This window comes from Callorhinchus milii, unplaced genomic scaffold, assembly GCF_018977255.1.
Source record: "Callorhinchus milii isolate IMCB2004 unplaced genomic scaffold, IMCB_Cmil_1.0 Scaffold3, whole genome shotgun sequence".
NCBI lineage: Eukaryota > Metazoa > Chordata > Chondrichthyes > Chimaeriformes > Callorhinchidae > Callorhinchus > Callorhinchus milii.
Window position 1 is genome coordinate 61,302,379 of NW_024704744.1, and position 16,337 is coordinate 61,318,715.

The 16,337-nt window shown below is 43.3% G+C and overlaps 1 protein-coding gene across 2 annotated transcripts in view; it reads right to left on the minus strand.

Moving 5' to 3' along the window:
* The window catches only part of crim1 (cysteine rich transmembrane BMP regulator 1 (chordin-like)), a 123,862-nt gene that overhangs the window by 42,850 nt on the left and 64,675 nt on the right, over positions 1 to 16,337 (minus strand). For both annotated transcript variants that reach the window (XM_042332682.1, XM_042332681.1), the window contains exons 4-7: positions 16,108 to 16,228; positions 14,310 to 14,431; positions 2,262 to 2,444; positions 547 to 744 (exon numbers count right to left, since the gene is read on the minus strand). In XM_042332682.1, coding sequence (XP_042188616.1) covers positions 547 to 744; positions 2,262 to 2,444; positions 14,310 to 14,431; positions 16,108 to 16,228 — 624 coding nt within the window. The remainder of the gene's footprint in view (positions 1 to 546; positions 745 to 2,261; positions 2,445 to 14,309; positions 14,432 to 16,107; positions 16,229 to 16,337) is intronic.

Consider the following 16,337-nt stretch of genomic DNA (forward strand, 5'->3'; position numbering starts at 1 on the left):
TTCTGTAGCAATCCTTGGCTGAGATCAGCTAATTCAGCATTGACCGGCGATCAAGACTGGAACTGGGACCTGATCTATAGGCTCAATTACTGATTGAGTAAACTCGCTAAGGCATCAGAAAAGCTTTAAGCACCAGAGAATTTTGAGAAGCTGACAGATTTCTTTATCACCACCAATGAAATGTCTGATGCATCTCTGAGGTGCGACTGATGCTAAGCAGGAGAAACTTAAAGCCTGACATATAGCTGAGAAGGCCGATAAAATGCCCTCATTTTCTGGAACAATGTCCATTACCATTAACTCTAGTTGAGAAGTCAGGCTGATTTTAATTGTGGTTTTGCTTTCCTGCTACATTAACATGCATCAGCATCATTAGCTATTAGTGCATCCATTATGTCAATTTTCTGTGCCTCACAAAAGGAAGCTGCCCCCAAGGATGCCAAACACTGCACTTGTATGAAGGACAGTCTCTGAAGGGCCTTTGTGCTCCATGAATATGTATAAGTGATGAATTTCGACACAATTTATTATCAAAGGCTTTCTTACCTTCGCAGACGGGGCAGCATTCACCAGGAATCTTCACAGGGTTCAGGCAGCTCTGCCCACACGCTGTGGCCACACAGTGGGGTTCCCCATTAATGCACTGACAGAAGGTGCAATCGTCTTCACGCCACCGGTCACCGTGGGCGCGGATCTGCCCATTGGCATAACAGCCGGCAGGATTATGCACTGGGTATATCGGGTCTGTCACAAAACACAATAGAATTAAAACATGCACAATAACTGACTATTGCGAGACACACATTTAAGGAAGAAGTGATGCACAAAAGATAGGTCACAAGATGACAAGATCGGGTCAGATGAAGAAGGCCTCATCTGATCTCATCTTCGTCTCTCCAGAATACCCACCCATCACAACATCAAGTTGCCTTTCAAACAAGTCCAGTGTCCTGGTCTCAACCATCTTCCTGGCAACCTGATCCACTTATTAATTACTCTCTGGGTAAAGAAAAACTTCCTGGTGTCTATCCTGAAATTGTCCACTTATGTTCTCTTGTCTGCAGTCTTGATGCATCCTAAATTATTGTCCTGGCTGTATATACTTTTTCAATCCCATTAAATGCAAACAACAGAGGCAATGCAAGAGACGAGAGACACTTATCACAAATCTGTTTATGTAGGCTGATCACTATTCTATTGTTCAGTATGTTTTACACATTTGTCCATGTTGCTTATAATACATGTTGTAAATATTTATTTAACCACAGTAAATTAATTTATAAATGGATAGAGACAAATTTGTAGCAGTTAACAAATAAGCAGAATAAGAGTTTCGGCCATATCAGCAAATTCACTTTGTGGAACACACAGCGCATAATAAACCATTGAGAGAGAGAGAGAGAGAAAATGAGAGAGAGAGAGAGAGGATCATCTTTAAACAGCCATCAACTATGAAGGCTAAACCGTTCCCTGTTTCAAACACAGAAAACATCACACCAGATTTAGTCGCAAAGAATATCATCTGGCTGACATTCCACATCACATACCATTGGATCACTCACAATGTTTCACTCCCAAAAAAATGCCAAAATTGTTTCCTACAAATATTCTAAGAATGAACACAGCAAAGTAGAAACAGGAAGAAGTGTAGACCATTTTGATTTGTTGCCAATATTCTCCTTTCATGAAAGCAATGGCTCTTATTCCACACCTGACGGCCTCTCCCCAAGCAACTTAACCAAGAAGCCATAGCTGGAGCAAGAGCCTCAGGTTAATCATTCAGTAGGAATCTTGGCTGGTGTCTCTCCCCTCCCTACTTGGAGGTCACTCAGACCAGAGTATTACTCCCCTCCCCTCCCACCACAACAGCCATCCTATCCTAATATGGAACTGTGCCCAGACTGGGGGTGGATGTTGAAGTCTCCCTGACTTAAGGCTCACTGACTGATCACTTTCTGATGTTGCCCACTGAGCTATCAGAGCAGTGCTAACCTCATGCCCTTAAGGATGGTTTCTTTTATCAGAGCAATTGGATAAAGAGAAGATTTTGTCTGTTAAAGAGATTTTGCCACCGTATGGTTTAACAAGCATCCATTTGAACATATTGACATACTGGGAGATTAATCACAGGTATTCAAGATGGACCAACTCGTCTATCATTACTCTTCAAGGCACATTGAATAAGCAGAGGAAGTTGTCTGCCCATCTCCTGGAGAGCCTGATCCAGTCCAGGGCAGTGTGTAAGGAGGTAGGATTATTACCTTCACACACTGGGCAGCATTCTCCTTCTGGCACATAGTACCGGTCGCAGTGCAACTCCCCGCACTGCGCTGAAAAACAGATAGAGACTCCTCCCTGACACCGGCAGAAGCGGCAAGCGTCCATCCGGAACATGTTCCCGTCATAATATTCCACACCATTGAATATACAAGTGGGCTTCGTCTCTGGAGAGAAACAAAATACAAAAAGAAACATGAATTGTTACTCAGGCTGGTCACATCAGAGACTGTCAGGACAACTGATGACGATGCCTTTATATCCAATTCACAAATAAAAGTGGAAAAATGAGTACATTGCAGCCTAGTCATAAATCTACAGCTTCAGATACAATGTCATAACACGCTGTATACGTGTCTGTACCTGTTTGCCTACAAGAATACACAGCCACTAGACTTTACAGTAAATCCTGTGAAATGCTTTACACAGTCTCAATGATATGCTATATCAAATGCAAGGATTATTACATATCAAATGCAACAATTATTCTAAGGATAATTATTACTGAGTTCTCTTTCTGTCTGGCCGGCCTCAAGCTCAGGGTGAGCAGGACTCTATGACGTCGGGAGTGACCCTGTCAGTGAAAGGGAGTGGCTGGGGTGGAACACGCTCTGTTTATAATGTGGTTTCATTTCAAGGACTCCCCAATTACCACATTATAACAGGGCTGCAACATACTCAAGATCACATATAACCAACGTTATGTTACCACTGATCTTGGAATATCCAGTGAGACCAGAATTAGTGCATATAAAGAACAAAGAACTCACACTATCATAGTGAACTTGTGAAGTGCTTTTAGATGTTTTGACGTGATAAAGGACTATACTAAATATAAGCAAGATAGAAATGTATAGCACAGAGAAAGGCCATTCAGCCCATTCTGTCTGGAGTGGCTCTTTAAAAGAGCAATCCATCCATTCAGTCCCATTTATCTGCCTTTTCCGTGTATCCTTGCAAAGTTTTCTTTTTCTATCTATTTAGTTCACTGTTAAAAGCTAATATGGATTCTGCTTCAATCTCCAGCAAGATATTCCATATTTTAATACTCCATGTGAGAAAAAACCTTAATTGCCCTTTGCTAACCATCTTAAATTGGTATTATAATAATAAAAAAATGCAGCACGACATAAATAGGTTAGGTGATTGGGCAGGTAGGTGGCAGATGAAGTATAATGCAGGGAAGTGCGAAGTCATCCACCTGGGTAGCAAAAACAGTAGAGCGGGTTATTTTTTAGAAGGGGAGAGATTAGAATGTGTTAGCGACCACAGGGACTTGGGTGTCCTTGTACACCAATCACAGAAAGTTAGTCTGCAGGGGCAGTAAGCAATTAGGATGGCGATCGGTATGTTAGCATTCATTATGAAAGGATTAGAGTATAAGAGTAGGGAAGTCTTGCTGCAGCTGTATAGGGCCCTGCAACTGTGAGACCACACCTGGAATACTGTGTGCGGTTTGGTCTCCTCATTTAAGGAAGGATGTACTTGCCTTGGAGGGGTTGCAGCGTAGATTTACTAGGTTAGTACTAGGGATGAAGGGGATGAGTTATGAGGATAGGCTGACCAATTTGGGCCTATATTCTCTAGAATACAGAAGAATTAGAGGGGATTTTATAGAAACCTATAAGATCATCAAAGGGCATGATAGAGTAGATAGTGGGAGATTGTTTCCCCTGGTTGGAGAAACTAAAACCAGGGGTCACAACCTTAAAATCAGAGGCCAGCTCTTTTGCACTGAGTTGAGGAAGAACTTCTTCACTCAAAGGGTGGAGAATGTATGGAACTCGCTACCCCAAAGGGCTGTTGATGCTCAGTCCTTGAACATATTCAAGACTGAGAAAGATATAATTCTTATTGCAAAAGAGATTAAGGGATATGGGGATAAGGCAGGGTCAGGTTATTAGCTGGAGTTAGATTAGAAGATCAGCCATGATTGAATGGCGGGGCAGGCTCGAAGGGCCGAATGGCCTACTCCTGCTCTTACATGCTATGTTATGTTAAACTGTAATTATAATAATTGTTACTGTTAATTATGGTTTTAATTTTAAATCCTCAATATTTTAGGCTTTGCAGAGTTTTGGAAAATTCTTGAATTCAGTATTCATTTTGAAGCCGATTTTCAAAAAGAAATAAATTTGGTCACTCAGTCCACAAGATATTGTGAGACACTGTTGTGCGCAATTGGCTGCCGCGATTCACCAACAAAATACACAGTCAATTAACTTTACAGTATATTCTGTGATGGACTTTGAGAAGTCTCAATCACATGATAAGGCACTATATCAAATGCGAGTATTATTATTATTTTCCATAGTTCTTAAAAAGACCTGCAGAATAAAAGCTTAAGACCAAAAGCAATTTTGGAGCATCAGGAGTAAGAACTCTAGTTAATTTTTCCCTGCTTGGCCCAGGGGAGGGGGCTGGAGGCAAGAAACAGTGATTCAGCTGCTTCTCTGGCTCGTGACGGTTATTCTTTTGAACTAATATGCAACACGTCAGGCTATAGCTCACACAAACCACTCTGGGCCAATTTGGATTAATCACGTAATATTGAAGTGCCCAGAAACTCACCGCAGGCTAGCTAACAAACGGCCTCGGAGGCAAGTCTGCCCTTTGCGTGATTGGCGGCAAAGGGGAAAAAAAAAGAACACAACATGAAGTGATTTAAAAACAATTACGTGAAAAGAAGGGAATGCACATCTGCTAACACTACTGGCAATACATGTCCCTGCTGCAGCATGTTTTTATAGAATTAACCATGATTAGGAGTTTGCCTTCAGCACGAATCAAGCAAAGTCCTGCTGGGATCTCACATGGCAGTGGGTCTAACATGGCAATGCGAAGTGTTGTCTTCCAACTGAGGATCTGGAATGTTTAGTTGCTATCTATTCTTGATGTGTAGGGTAGCAATAGAAGCAACTTTTGGAGCTTGTAAGCTGCATTATTTTGGGGCCACTCCCAAGAATTACATGTTGAAATGCAAGTACAAACATGAGAGGAAAGGAGGCTGTGCAAGACAGGCAATGTCCAGCAAGTCTTGACAAACTGATACAGAAGCATCTCCCCCGCCCCCACACCACCCCGCCAGCAGTCTCCTCAGCTTATCTGCCTTCTACCCTTATTTTATGTGCTAAATGCACATTTAAGTATTTGGTTCCATTGTAGTTTATAAGTTTTACAGACCACCGCCCCCACCACCCCCCTCCCACCCCGCCACACATGCCATTCCAGCAAATTATTCTTGGGTGCAATCAAAGAAGATGATTTTTTGAGGAGGGGAGGGGCACGAGAAAGGGACACGGAATGGTTATTTTAATCCCCTCCTCATTGCAATATTGTGACTTCAACTCTATAGCAAGCCTATTTGTGATCGAAAAAGTCAAATCAGATTGGGGAGGAGGAAATGTAACTTACACACACACACACACACACAATTCAACACAGGTCTTGTAAAACTTGGAACTAGTTTGCAAGTTAGAATTCCTAGAATAAAGCAGAGCAGGTCAGAAAGGCAAAGTTAGGTGTACATCACTTTGTCCCCGAGTTTTATTCAGTTTGATTCAAAGTTTTCTTTCCCATTCTCTCCTGCAGATACTGACTCACACGGGTTGTTATATCAGGTCTTGTGATACCTCACCCAAAGGTCCCCTCTTCCTATGTGAGTGAGTGTTGGTGGCTGATGGGATGGTGCCAGTGCATGGTCTCAAGGTGAATCCCAATCCTTTGATCACCTGACGCCCACACGTGCCCTTTCTAGCAGGCCATGAATGAATAGCGATCAGGAGAGGGGAGCCTGCCCAACCCAGCGTCCCTCCACTACATGGCACCATGCGGACAACACAGCGTTACCGCCTGAGATTAGCACAGAATCTTTGGAGAATAAGCATTGGTTGAAATAAGAAAAAAAACAGTTAAAGAAGCCCCATCCACTTGGTCTTTGTGAAGAACATGTTTGAGGACATTTTGCTAACCTATGTTCCACCTCTTTAAATTGCTTCCATTATCACATCATCCAAATTGCGCTCAGGACAATTGCTCCTGAGATCAAGTTTCCTGCCATCGCCATCTGTTACAAGCCTTTATCAAGGAAGTGGCCCTTTATCTTAACATACACCACTAATCATCGCTGTATGTCACAATAATGTCAGCAACTTTTTACCCTTTAGATTCAATTACCATGGTGTACCAGTGTTTGTGTGGAGGGGGTTATTAATCACCCTCCCCTTCTGCCTCGTGTTATTCCTGCTCCAGGGAAACATTCCTTTGTTCCATGAATTATAGTTGCTCTTTGACTATTGATCATCCCATTAAATTAGCTTTTGCGCTGTTACATATTGTTTTAACCAAGCCCGCCGGACATGATAGATTCACCATCTCTCACTTTCGGCATGTCATTATTCTTCTCCGGATTTTTCGACAGCATTTAATATTTTCTATGCACTCTTCCCATGCCAAGTATTTATTATCCACCTATTTATTTACAGTTGATGAACAGTGGGTTTACACATACACCTAGCCAGCCTGGTCAGTAAGATCTGCACCCTGCCCCCAACACCCCCGGATGCAACAGCTCAGCGGAATGGGAGACCTAGAAGGAAGCTCTGGTTTTGTTTTGTGTGCTATTTCCTGAAAATTCCAGACTTGTGAGTATTTCCTCCTGATTGTTGGCACCAGGAGCTCGGAAAGCCTGCTCGCTGCTCGAAAACAGAAAGCTGACCCTGTGACCCCTGAACACTGCTCGGCTCGGTCAGGAATGTGCCGTGTGCTAGAGTAAACACACACCCCCACTCGATTACTGTTTGCACAAAACCTGTATCTCAGCTTCCTGAGAGACTCGGAATGGAAGCTGATGGATCATTAGTGTGGGGGACACTTGTATTCCTTAACAGTCGATCTGGACAACTCTTCAAACATATTGTCACTGGAAACAATTTGCAGCATAAATCATTATGGGCTGGGCTGGGCATGGGAAGAATTTGTTGATGCTATAAAGTGTTGTTACTTTCTGTCATATCTGCCTTTTGGGGTGGTGGGGGGGTGTTGGTGGTATGGGAGGAACATTACTTTGGAGAAGTGTATGTAAAATGACCACCATGACTGGGAACCATTGCTTGCTATTTATATAATGGCCTGGAGCAAAGCTTTTTTTTAGAAAAAACAAATTGCACACTTATATAGTGTGCTTCATGTAAGATAATGTCTCAGAGCACTTCAGAGATACATAAACACATAAATACGAAAGCTTTTGAAGAACTTTGGAACAGTGGAGCACCTGTTTTCATTAATTTACAAATATTCATCTTTACTGCCTTCCTGGGTGAATCGACCGACACATTCGCCATCTGCTGTGCAAAGCAATTGTGCCTAAACTGCCCATTCAACATCCTCCTTCGGAGCATGAAACTGTGACACCTTCTTGTGTGCCGTTTACCTATATCTAACACATTACTGGAGTCATCTACACCCTTAAAGGACGGAAGAGATGAAGGCTCTCTCTCCAGTAAATAGCAGTACAGATCAATTTGTAATACTGTATAATGAAGAATTAAAAAGTCTAAATATACAAAATCCAGCATTTCCTTTGAGACCCTGACCTGGACGACCCAGGGAGTGATTAAGAGGGGCCTCACTATAACACTCCCTGTTTATAAAAGAGTCTCTCTTTTTTAAAGGTCCCCAACTGCCCACCATGTTATGGTTGGGCTACACCATGCCATGCTGAGCCACAGGATCTCTGCCCTAACCCATGGGACCAATGCCCGGCCACGATCTGCCGCCAGGGGGGAGTTCCTTCAGGGTCGACATCCGTGTTATGATTCCCGGCAGGAGTCGCCACCTGTGGCTGAGCGTTTCCTAATGCCTCTTGCTGCGATTTAGGCCCCATTATCTCGCAAACATTTGTGAAGTATTTGTGAAATACTGTAAACGCAAAGTTTTTGCCAATTTTGTTTTTATTAAGAAAAACTAAATTCCGCCACAAGAAAAAAGAAACCTTGCCTAATCTATTGGCATGGAGTCGCATTGTTTCAATGTGTGGCCCGCAGATGTCTACAAGCACTTCCTAACAGAAGCTGTGACTCTGATGCTGACTGGAAGAGCAGAGCGGAACTTGTCAGCAACACTTGCCTCTGCTTTCACTGCTGATGTTGCCCGGGCTCAGCCCTGATATGGAGATGAGTTTAGGTTTGGTAAACCACAAGAATCTGAGAATGTCTGTCATCTCAGGTTTTGTCTGCCCGCCCTGGTATGTCACAGCCTTGTTTGTCTGTGTTGTGAATTCTTGAGCAGTGAGGAACAAAGCTGTGTGAGTAAAGTCAGAACCTTGGTATTTTCTCCTGTGTCTCGCTCTCTTCCCCCCACCTTCTCTTCTGGGAAGCACCACACCAAAGAATGTTTTTCCTTTCCTCTCCTCATAAAATACATAAATAGACATCCTACATGCTCTCACACACATACACATGCTCACTACATACATACTAACACCACATATATACACACACCACACATATACACTCACAACACAACACACATACACTCACAACACATACACACACATACACTCAAAACACATATACACTCACAACACACATACCACATAGACCACACACATATTATACCACACAGGTACATACACACACCACACCCATATACTCACAACACACACATACACACACACCATGCACACACACACATACACATACCACATACACCACACATGTACACTCACACACACATCATACCACAGGTACACACATACACCACAGATGCACACACACCACACATACATGCATATCACACACATTCACCACACAGATGCACACACACCACACATACATGCATATCACACACATACACCACACAGATGCACACACACCACACATACATGCATATCACACACATACACCACACAGATGCACACACACCACACACATACATGCATATCACACACATATACCCATATCACACACAAAAAGCTCGTTATGGAATAAATGATTTTCTGTTCATGCCAATGATACTGTCGTGAGAGTAAGGAAATGAATCAAAATTCAGCCACATGTTCACACAACACAAAAAAAAATATTCAGTGTCAGCATTTTTGTGGGTGTTCTTACAGGTTTTGATCAATGTGCCACAGAAAGGTAATTTTCACTCTTGTGCTTTAGAAAGGCAGATCTGGTGTCCTGGCCAACAATCCTGTAGATAAATTGGTCATTCACCTCACGGATGTTTGTAGGACCTTTCGGTACGCAAAACGGCTGCCTGAATTGCCTACAAAAAGTCATGGCATTTGAGAGCAATTACTGTAAAGCACTCTGAGGCATTTCAATGTGATAAAACCATCTAAAAATGCAAGTTCTTTCTTATTTTAGCTCTGAATGTCACATTTGAAATCAACTCAGACAATTTGTATCTAGTTCCCAGTGGCACTCTCCAAAGCATAAAATAGATCCTAATTCAGAACAAATTGGCATTACGAAACTGTCATTGCTCTCTCTCTCTCTGTCTCTCTCTCTCTCTCAAACAGCAACAAACAAAAAATATTAGCTGAGCTACATTTTGTTGTGCCTTGCCCTGGAGCGCTTGATGCTGACAGTAAGCACTGGAAATTAAACTTCTTCATTCCATGGCGCCAGTCTTACCTCGATAAGAATAAAAGATAAATATGGAAACAAAAGGCGAATGAAAGTTTTTGCTGTTGACATTTTAAAATGTCATATCTATCCAATGTAATGAGTACAAAATGAAGCAAATGTCTCTAAAGTCACTATTCTGAATCCAGATGAGAATGGAAAATGATGCTTTGGACAGGTACTTCCCTGCTCAGACACTGGTGCACTGTGCTTCACATGCACGTTTCTACTCTGTGTCTAACTGTGTCTGTGGCCTTGAGGATTGGGGTTTGAGCAATGATGTTAGGATCTTTTCAAAGCAAACAAGTTACCCTGACAAAAAATGTTGTGTGGATTAATTACATTCCAATCCAGCCATGAAACCAATATAGCTATAATGTACAGCACTCGACTAGCTTCAACCCAAACCGACAAATTATTAATGCTCAAAGTTTATGTTAGTTTCCTCTTAACAGCTGGCATTTGCTTACTGTATCAGAACATTTTAGTGCTGCATTTTAAAGAGGAGCCTGCATTTGACAAGTATAAAATGATAAAGCTTGCTTTGTTCTTCATTGCTCCCTAAGGTTCTTCGTTCAAAACATGTTTTTGTGTATGTGTGTGTGTGTGTAAGCGTGTATGAGTATGTGTGTGCACATGAGTGTGTGTGCATGGGGATGTATGTGCTTATGTTTGTATCTATTTATATGTATGTGTATATGCGTGTGGGTATGTGGGGGTGGGGATGATGGTTACATCAGCTAATGTCAACAGACAGGTGTTTTTCCCTTGGACAAGCCCTGACCATGAAAAGGTCAATGGTAGCAAATACTTTCAGATCAGATAATCGCTCAAAATGTGTGATCCATCCGCACGCTCTCTCCTGCAATGTATGACTTGTGTCTGGAATAAGACTGAGCGAGCATTAACCCTGGAATGAACGGACCATCTTTGCATTGCATCCAACGATGTTACCCCCACGACTAGATATTAATGGTCCTGTCGGATACAATTCACAACTACTGTGATTCCTTCAAAAAATAAAAATTTGTTCACTTGATACTTCTGTGCGCAATTGGTTACCACGTTTTGCCCACAAAATATACAGTCAATTCACTTTACGGTATATCCTGTGAAGCGCTTTGAGCCGTCTCAAAGACGTGATAAGGCGTTATATCAAATGCAAGGATTATTATTATTATTATTCGCCCCCCACCTCTGTCGCTGGTCAGGTGGCACTCTACTTCTCTGGTTGACTCCCGTCAGCACCTCCACACCTCAGGCATTAACAGCATTACTATCCATGGGTGCACACTCCACCTTACTAAGCCAGTCCAGAACCTTGGTGTCTTATTTGATCCTCAACTATCCTTTCTACCCCACATCTGTGCCATGACCCGCTCTACCTTCCGCCCCCTCTGCAACATCACCCAGTTCCGCCACTGTCTCACACTGCAGGCCGCCGAAACCCTCATACATGCTTTCATAACCTCCAGGTTTGACTATGCAAACTCCTTGCTTCTCGGCCTCCCCAACTCCTCCCTCCATACAACAACACCAACATTACATTTGTATAGCGCTTTCACGTCAGGAGGACATCCCAAGGCTGCAGATCATCCAGAACTCTGCAGCCCGTGTCCTCTCCCGCACCAGGCTCCGTGACCCTACCACCCCCATCCTCGCCCGACTCCACTGACTTCCCATGACACAGAGGATACAGTTCAAGCTCCTGGTCCTCACCTTCAAAGCCCTCTATGGCCTCACTCCTCCCTACCTCTGACGCCTCCTAACCCCTACCAACTTGCCCGCTATCTCCATTCACCAAGCCTCTGGCCTGCTACACGTCCCCCGCCCCACCATTGGCGGGTGAACCTTCTGCCACTCTGCCCCCACCCTCTGGAACTCCATCCCGCAGTCCCTCCGCCTCGCCCCCTTCCTTGCCTCCTTCAAGGCCTGTCTCAAGATCCTTCTCTTCGACTGTGCCTTCGGTCAGCCTCCTTCCCTCCTGCCCTCCACTCTCGCTGATCCCGACCCCCAGCTCGGATCCAAAACACTGATTGACTTGGGACGTCCTCCCGATGTGAAAGACACTTTACAAATGTAATTTTGTTGCTGTTGTTGACTGGTCAATAGATGGAGCATGAGATCCAGATATCCTTTTTGCAGCAGGGAGAGTGATTGGGTGCAGGAATGCTGGCTGCCTTTCCTCTCACTGGGGGAAACCTAGTGACCCAGGGTCACTGAGATCCCCACCATTACCTCACACAGATCAGAGATCAAGTCATCAGACGCCACATCAGATTCTTATAGTCCGTAGAGAGCGAAGGGGAGCAGTCCTTTAACCAGCAATGGGCTTGAACCCAAGTCCTAGAGGTTAAGGACTGTGTTAACCCTCTGTAAATCTGGTGTCTCATTCAATGTTGTTTTAATGTTCACCCCTCTCCCTATATAAAACTTACTGACAAGGAGCAATTTAATCCACTGCCCTCCCACACAACCAGCTTGTTCAAGTTCTGCTTGAATATACTTGGAAACAATTTGATTGCTGATAACAAGCTTGTCAGTATCAGTACAATGTCAAAACATTTCCACAAAGGCTACCTGAAATGGGAATTTCTCTGTGTCTACTCCAGCAATCATCATGTGTTTTGGGGCAGGCGAGGGCAGAAAATGGAAAGAAAGAAAGAATTTGGATTTTTCTAGTGCCTTATCACATCAAAACATCTAGAAGGCCTTCACAGGCAATTACTATGAAGAATAGTGACTTTTTTTTGCAGGCAAACACTGCAGCTATTTTGCACACTGCAAGGTCCGTCCCGGAAACAGTCATGCAACAAATGGTGAATTTATTTGGAAAATTGTTACCTAGGTCCTAGATGTGGCAACCTCAGTCAGGATGCCGCATGCTATGGGGGCCTTGCGCTCAGAAAGTTTGGCAATCCTTGACCTAGGACACTGGGAGAAATCCTCTTCTGTTTTCCCACTGTGCCATGAGATAATAATAATAATAATAATTCTTGCATTTGATATAGTACCTTATGACGTCTTCTAGACGTCTCAAAGCACTTCATATACTGTGTTGTGTTGTGGACGAGATCTTTAATATCCATTCTCAGGTAGATCTGTTCTCATCTGAAGGACAGCTGTGCTCCCCTGCGAGCTCAAGTACCAGCATGGGGGTCAAACCCACAACCTGCTAACCCACAACCTGCTAACCTAAAGCTGCAGAGTTTTGGATGATCTGCAGCTCATTAGTGTATTCTTAGTTTTTCTTCAGAAATGCACTAAACATCAGTGCATAAAGTGTAATTTAATTGTGCTACTGTCAAGTGGACTTGTTTTATTCTATAAGCCACTTCTGTCAATATGCCAAGTGGTTTCTATGAGATGGAATGCAGCATTCTCTATATTTAGTTTCTATCAAGGTCTAAATATTGTGCTATATTTAAATATCTAGCCCCTGCTGATGCAGGAGGTTGTGATGTTGACAGGTTATGAATATCACAGCAATAATAAACATTCTGGTTGGAGGCATCTTTCATACTTTGCAGAACAAATTATTTTTGTCTGGATCAGCACCATTCTGCCAAATAACTTACAGTCAAACTCACAGCTCAGCAACAATGGGCTCGGCTCGGAGGTTGAATACTTGCGAGAGACAATGTACTGGAGTTGTCAGTGGGTGGATAGCGATGAAGTGAAGTGCAAATCTGTGGCTGACTCAATTGTGCAAGATGATGGTGGCCTGAGGTCCTGCAGACTAACTTTTGAATGGTGGGGCATCAGTATTGTTGATTCAGCAGATGCACACACCTACAACAAGTGTCATTGGCATGTTCACACGGAGAGGGACTGATTGGTACCAATGGGCTGTGCTCCAGTGCCGAGTCCCCATATCGGGGTGGTATTGGAAAGCTCAGGGGTAAAGACCGAGGATGAGAACCCTAGGGACAGGAGGTCTGGGAGCAGAGTTCCTGTCTCAGATGTAATCTGTGCACAGATTGGGCAAACAATAGAGGGATTGAATCCCTCGTAAAAATGAGTAAAATATATACAGAGTCACGTTTTATTACATCCCAGACTTGTTTCAAACGTACCTGGCAGCTGCAATCAATCAATTAAGACTAGAGAGCAAAAAGGATGACATCAAGCATAAGCTTTTAAAGTTAACAGTGCAGACGTAGTACCAGTGATTACACACAGAAAAAAACATAGGGCCTTCTCCAAATGTTTGAGTTTGACTGTTTCAGCCTTCACTTTAATAGTGTGAAATATCATCATAGCAGGTTGACAGTAGCCTCTCTCTAAAACTCATCTGTCCTCTGACCCCACAGAGGACAAGTTGGTCACTTGAATTGAATTATTCTCTGCAATAATTTTTTTCGCAACAACAGCTTGAAAATCTTTGGAGTGTGCACTCACCATTGACGCACTGAAACACATCACAGCACCGACCAGGGCTGCCGTCTCCAGGAGAAATGATGCGGGGCACTGCGCCAGCCTCACATTTAGGGACCCGGCAGATTCCCAGCAAACATTCACACCTGGAATCCAAACAAGAAGTAATAAGTGAGGCTCTGAACAGAGGATGAACACTAGTGCACACTGATGCTCTCGAGCGGAAAAAGTTGGAAGAATAAATAAAGTCATAATAATCCTTGCATTTGGTCACCTTGCATGTCGGGAGGATGTCTCAAAATGCTTCATCTGAAAGTGTAATGACTATGTTTTGTGGGTGATTGGAGAAACTGGGGTTGTTTTCCTTCACACAGAGAACATTGAGAGGAGACTTGATGGAAGTTTTTAAAATTCTGAGGAGTTTTGACAAAATAAACAAGGAGAAATTATTTCTGCTGCTTAGTCAGTCAGTGACTAGAGGGCATAGATTTAAGGTAATTACCAAACGAACAAAGGGAGAGGTTCGGAGAGGGTTGTTGGGAAGTGGATTGTCCTATTTGAAATGTGGTGTAGGCAAAATCAGAAGATGAATCAGATACATACTGAAAGGGAGAAATATAAAAAAGGATGGGGAAAATACAGGACTAAACAAGAGGACTCTCTCTGAGAGTCAGCACAGGAACGATGGGCCGAATGGTCTCCTTCTGAGTTGTAAATTTCCATGGTTAGAGGAAGTGGGAGGAGGTGACCTATGGTACAGGCCTTTCGGACAGTGACTCACTATTTATACAAAGTTATTTTTCAAATGGGCAATTCAAAGTTAAATCGACCTTCCTGACTTTATTGTGCATTTTATTGCTTTTGAACAGGGGTAGGGTTCAGCTTAAAAAAATACTTGCTTGGCATGCATCTTTCCATTGTTTCCGTGCCATGAGCTGGATTTCGACAAGGGGGAATGAGACTCAGTAACACATTGGAGCTGCTCCCACACCACTGGGGCCTCCTGTCTCAAGATTTTTGGAGTTGTACAGACACTTTCTTCAATTTCTTGTTTCAAAAATACTGAAGTCACTCAATTTCATTTGCATTTTTCAATACTTGTTTTCAATACCTGATCTTTTTTCTCCCACCCCCACCCATTCTTCTGAACCCACTGCTTTCATTGGAGTGGATGGTTCCTCTGGTACCTCGCTCAAATGGCTATTCTTCATATACGACTGGCTGATCTTTCCCTTCACTAACCCAAAGCTACTGACTGAGCCCAGTTGTCAGTCACCTTATTGCTTTGGTTGAGATCAGCCATTAATTGGTCATTCCACTTCATGGCTGAATGTTGGCCGATGCTGTGAGCAAATTGGCTGCTGTGTTGGTCTATAAAACACAGACACTACACTTCACAGTAAATCCTGTGAAGTGCTGTATCAAATGCAAGTGTTGTCATTATTATTAATACTAAACTCAGGGCAGAATGGACATCAAGCCCGGGACCACAACAGCTTGAAGAGGGAATTAGACAAATGTCTGAGAGTAAAAAATATAACAGATATGGGGAAAAGGGTAGAAAAATTTAATTCTTTCAGAGAGTCAGCACAACATGATGGTTCTGATGCCATATCAGTGCCATTATAATCTATGTTAATGAGGGAGCGCTGTTGCGTGCTATCACCTTTCACATAATTTCCTGCACTTAATCATTTGAGATGTGTGAGGGAGCAGAGAGCTGATGTTTTTCTAACAACTCTCCAAGAGTAGCCTGTACAATACAAACAGAAAGCATGCTGTAATGCTGGGCTTCCTAAACAGCTTTGGCAATGGAACTCACCGAGTCGGGAGAGTACAGCAGCCGTCGGCAGTCAGCCGGGTCCGTGTCTCAAAGCTGTCGGGCGGGCAGACCACTTGCTGTACGGGTGGGCACTCCACGGTGCTGCAGTCCACGTTATACACTGTGGAAGGCAAAAGAAAAAGCCAGAGGTGTTAACATTTGTACTGACTACCTGGCTCACTTTTGTCTGGTTCTCCCAGTACAATGTGAGGAATTAGAGCAGTAGCACT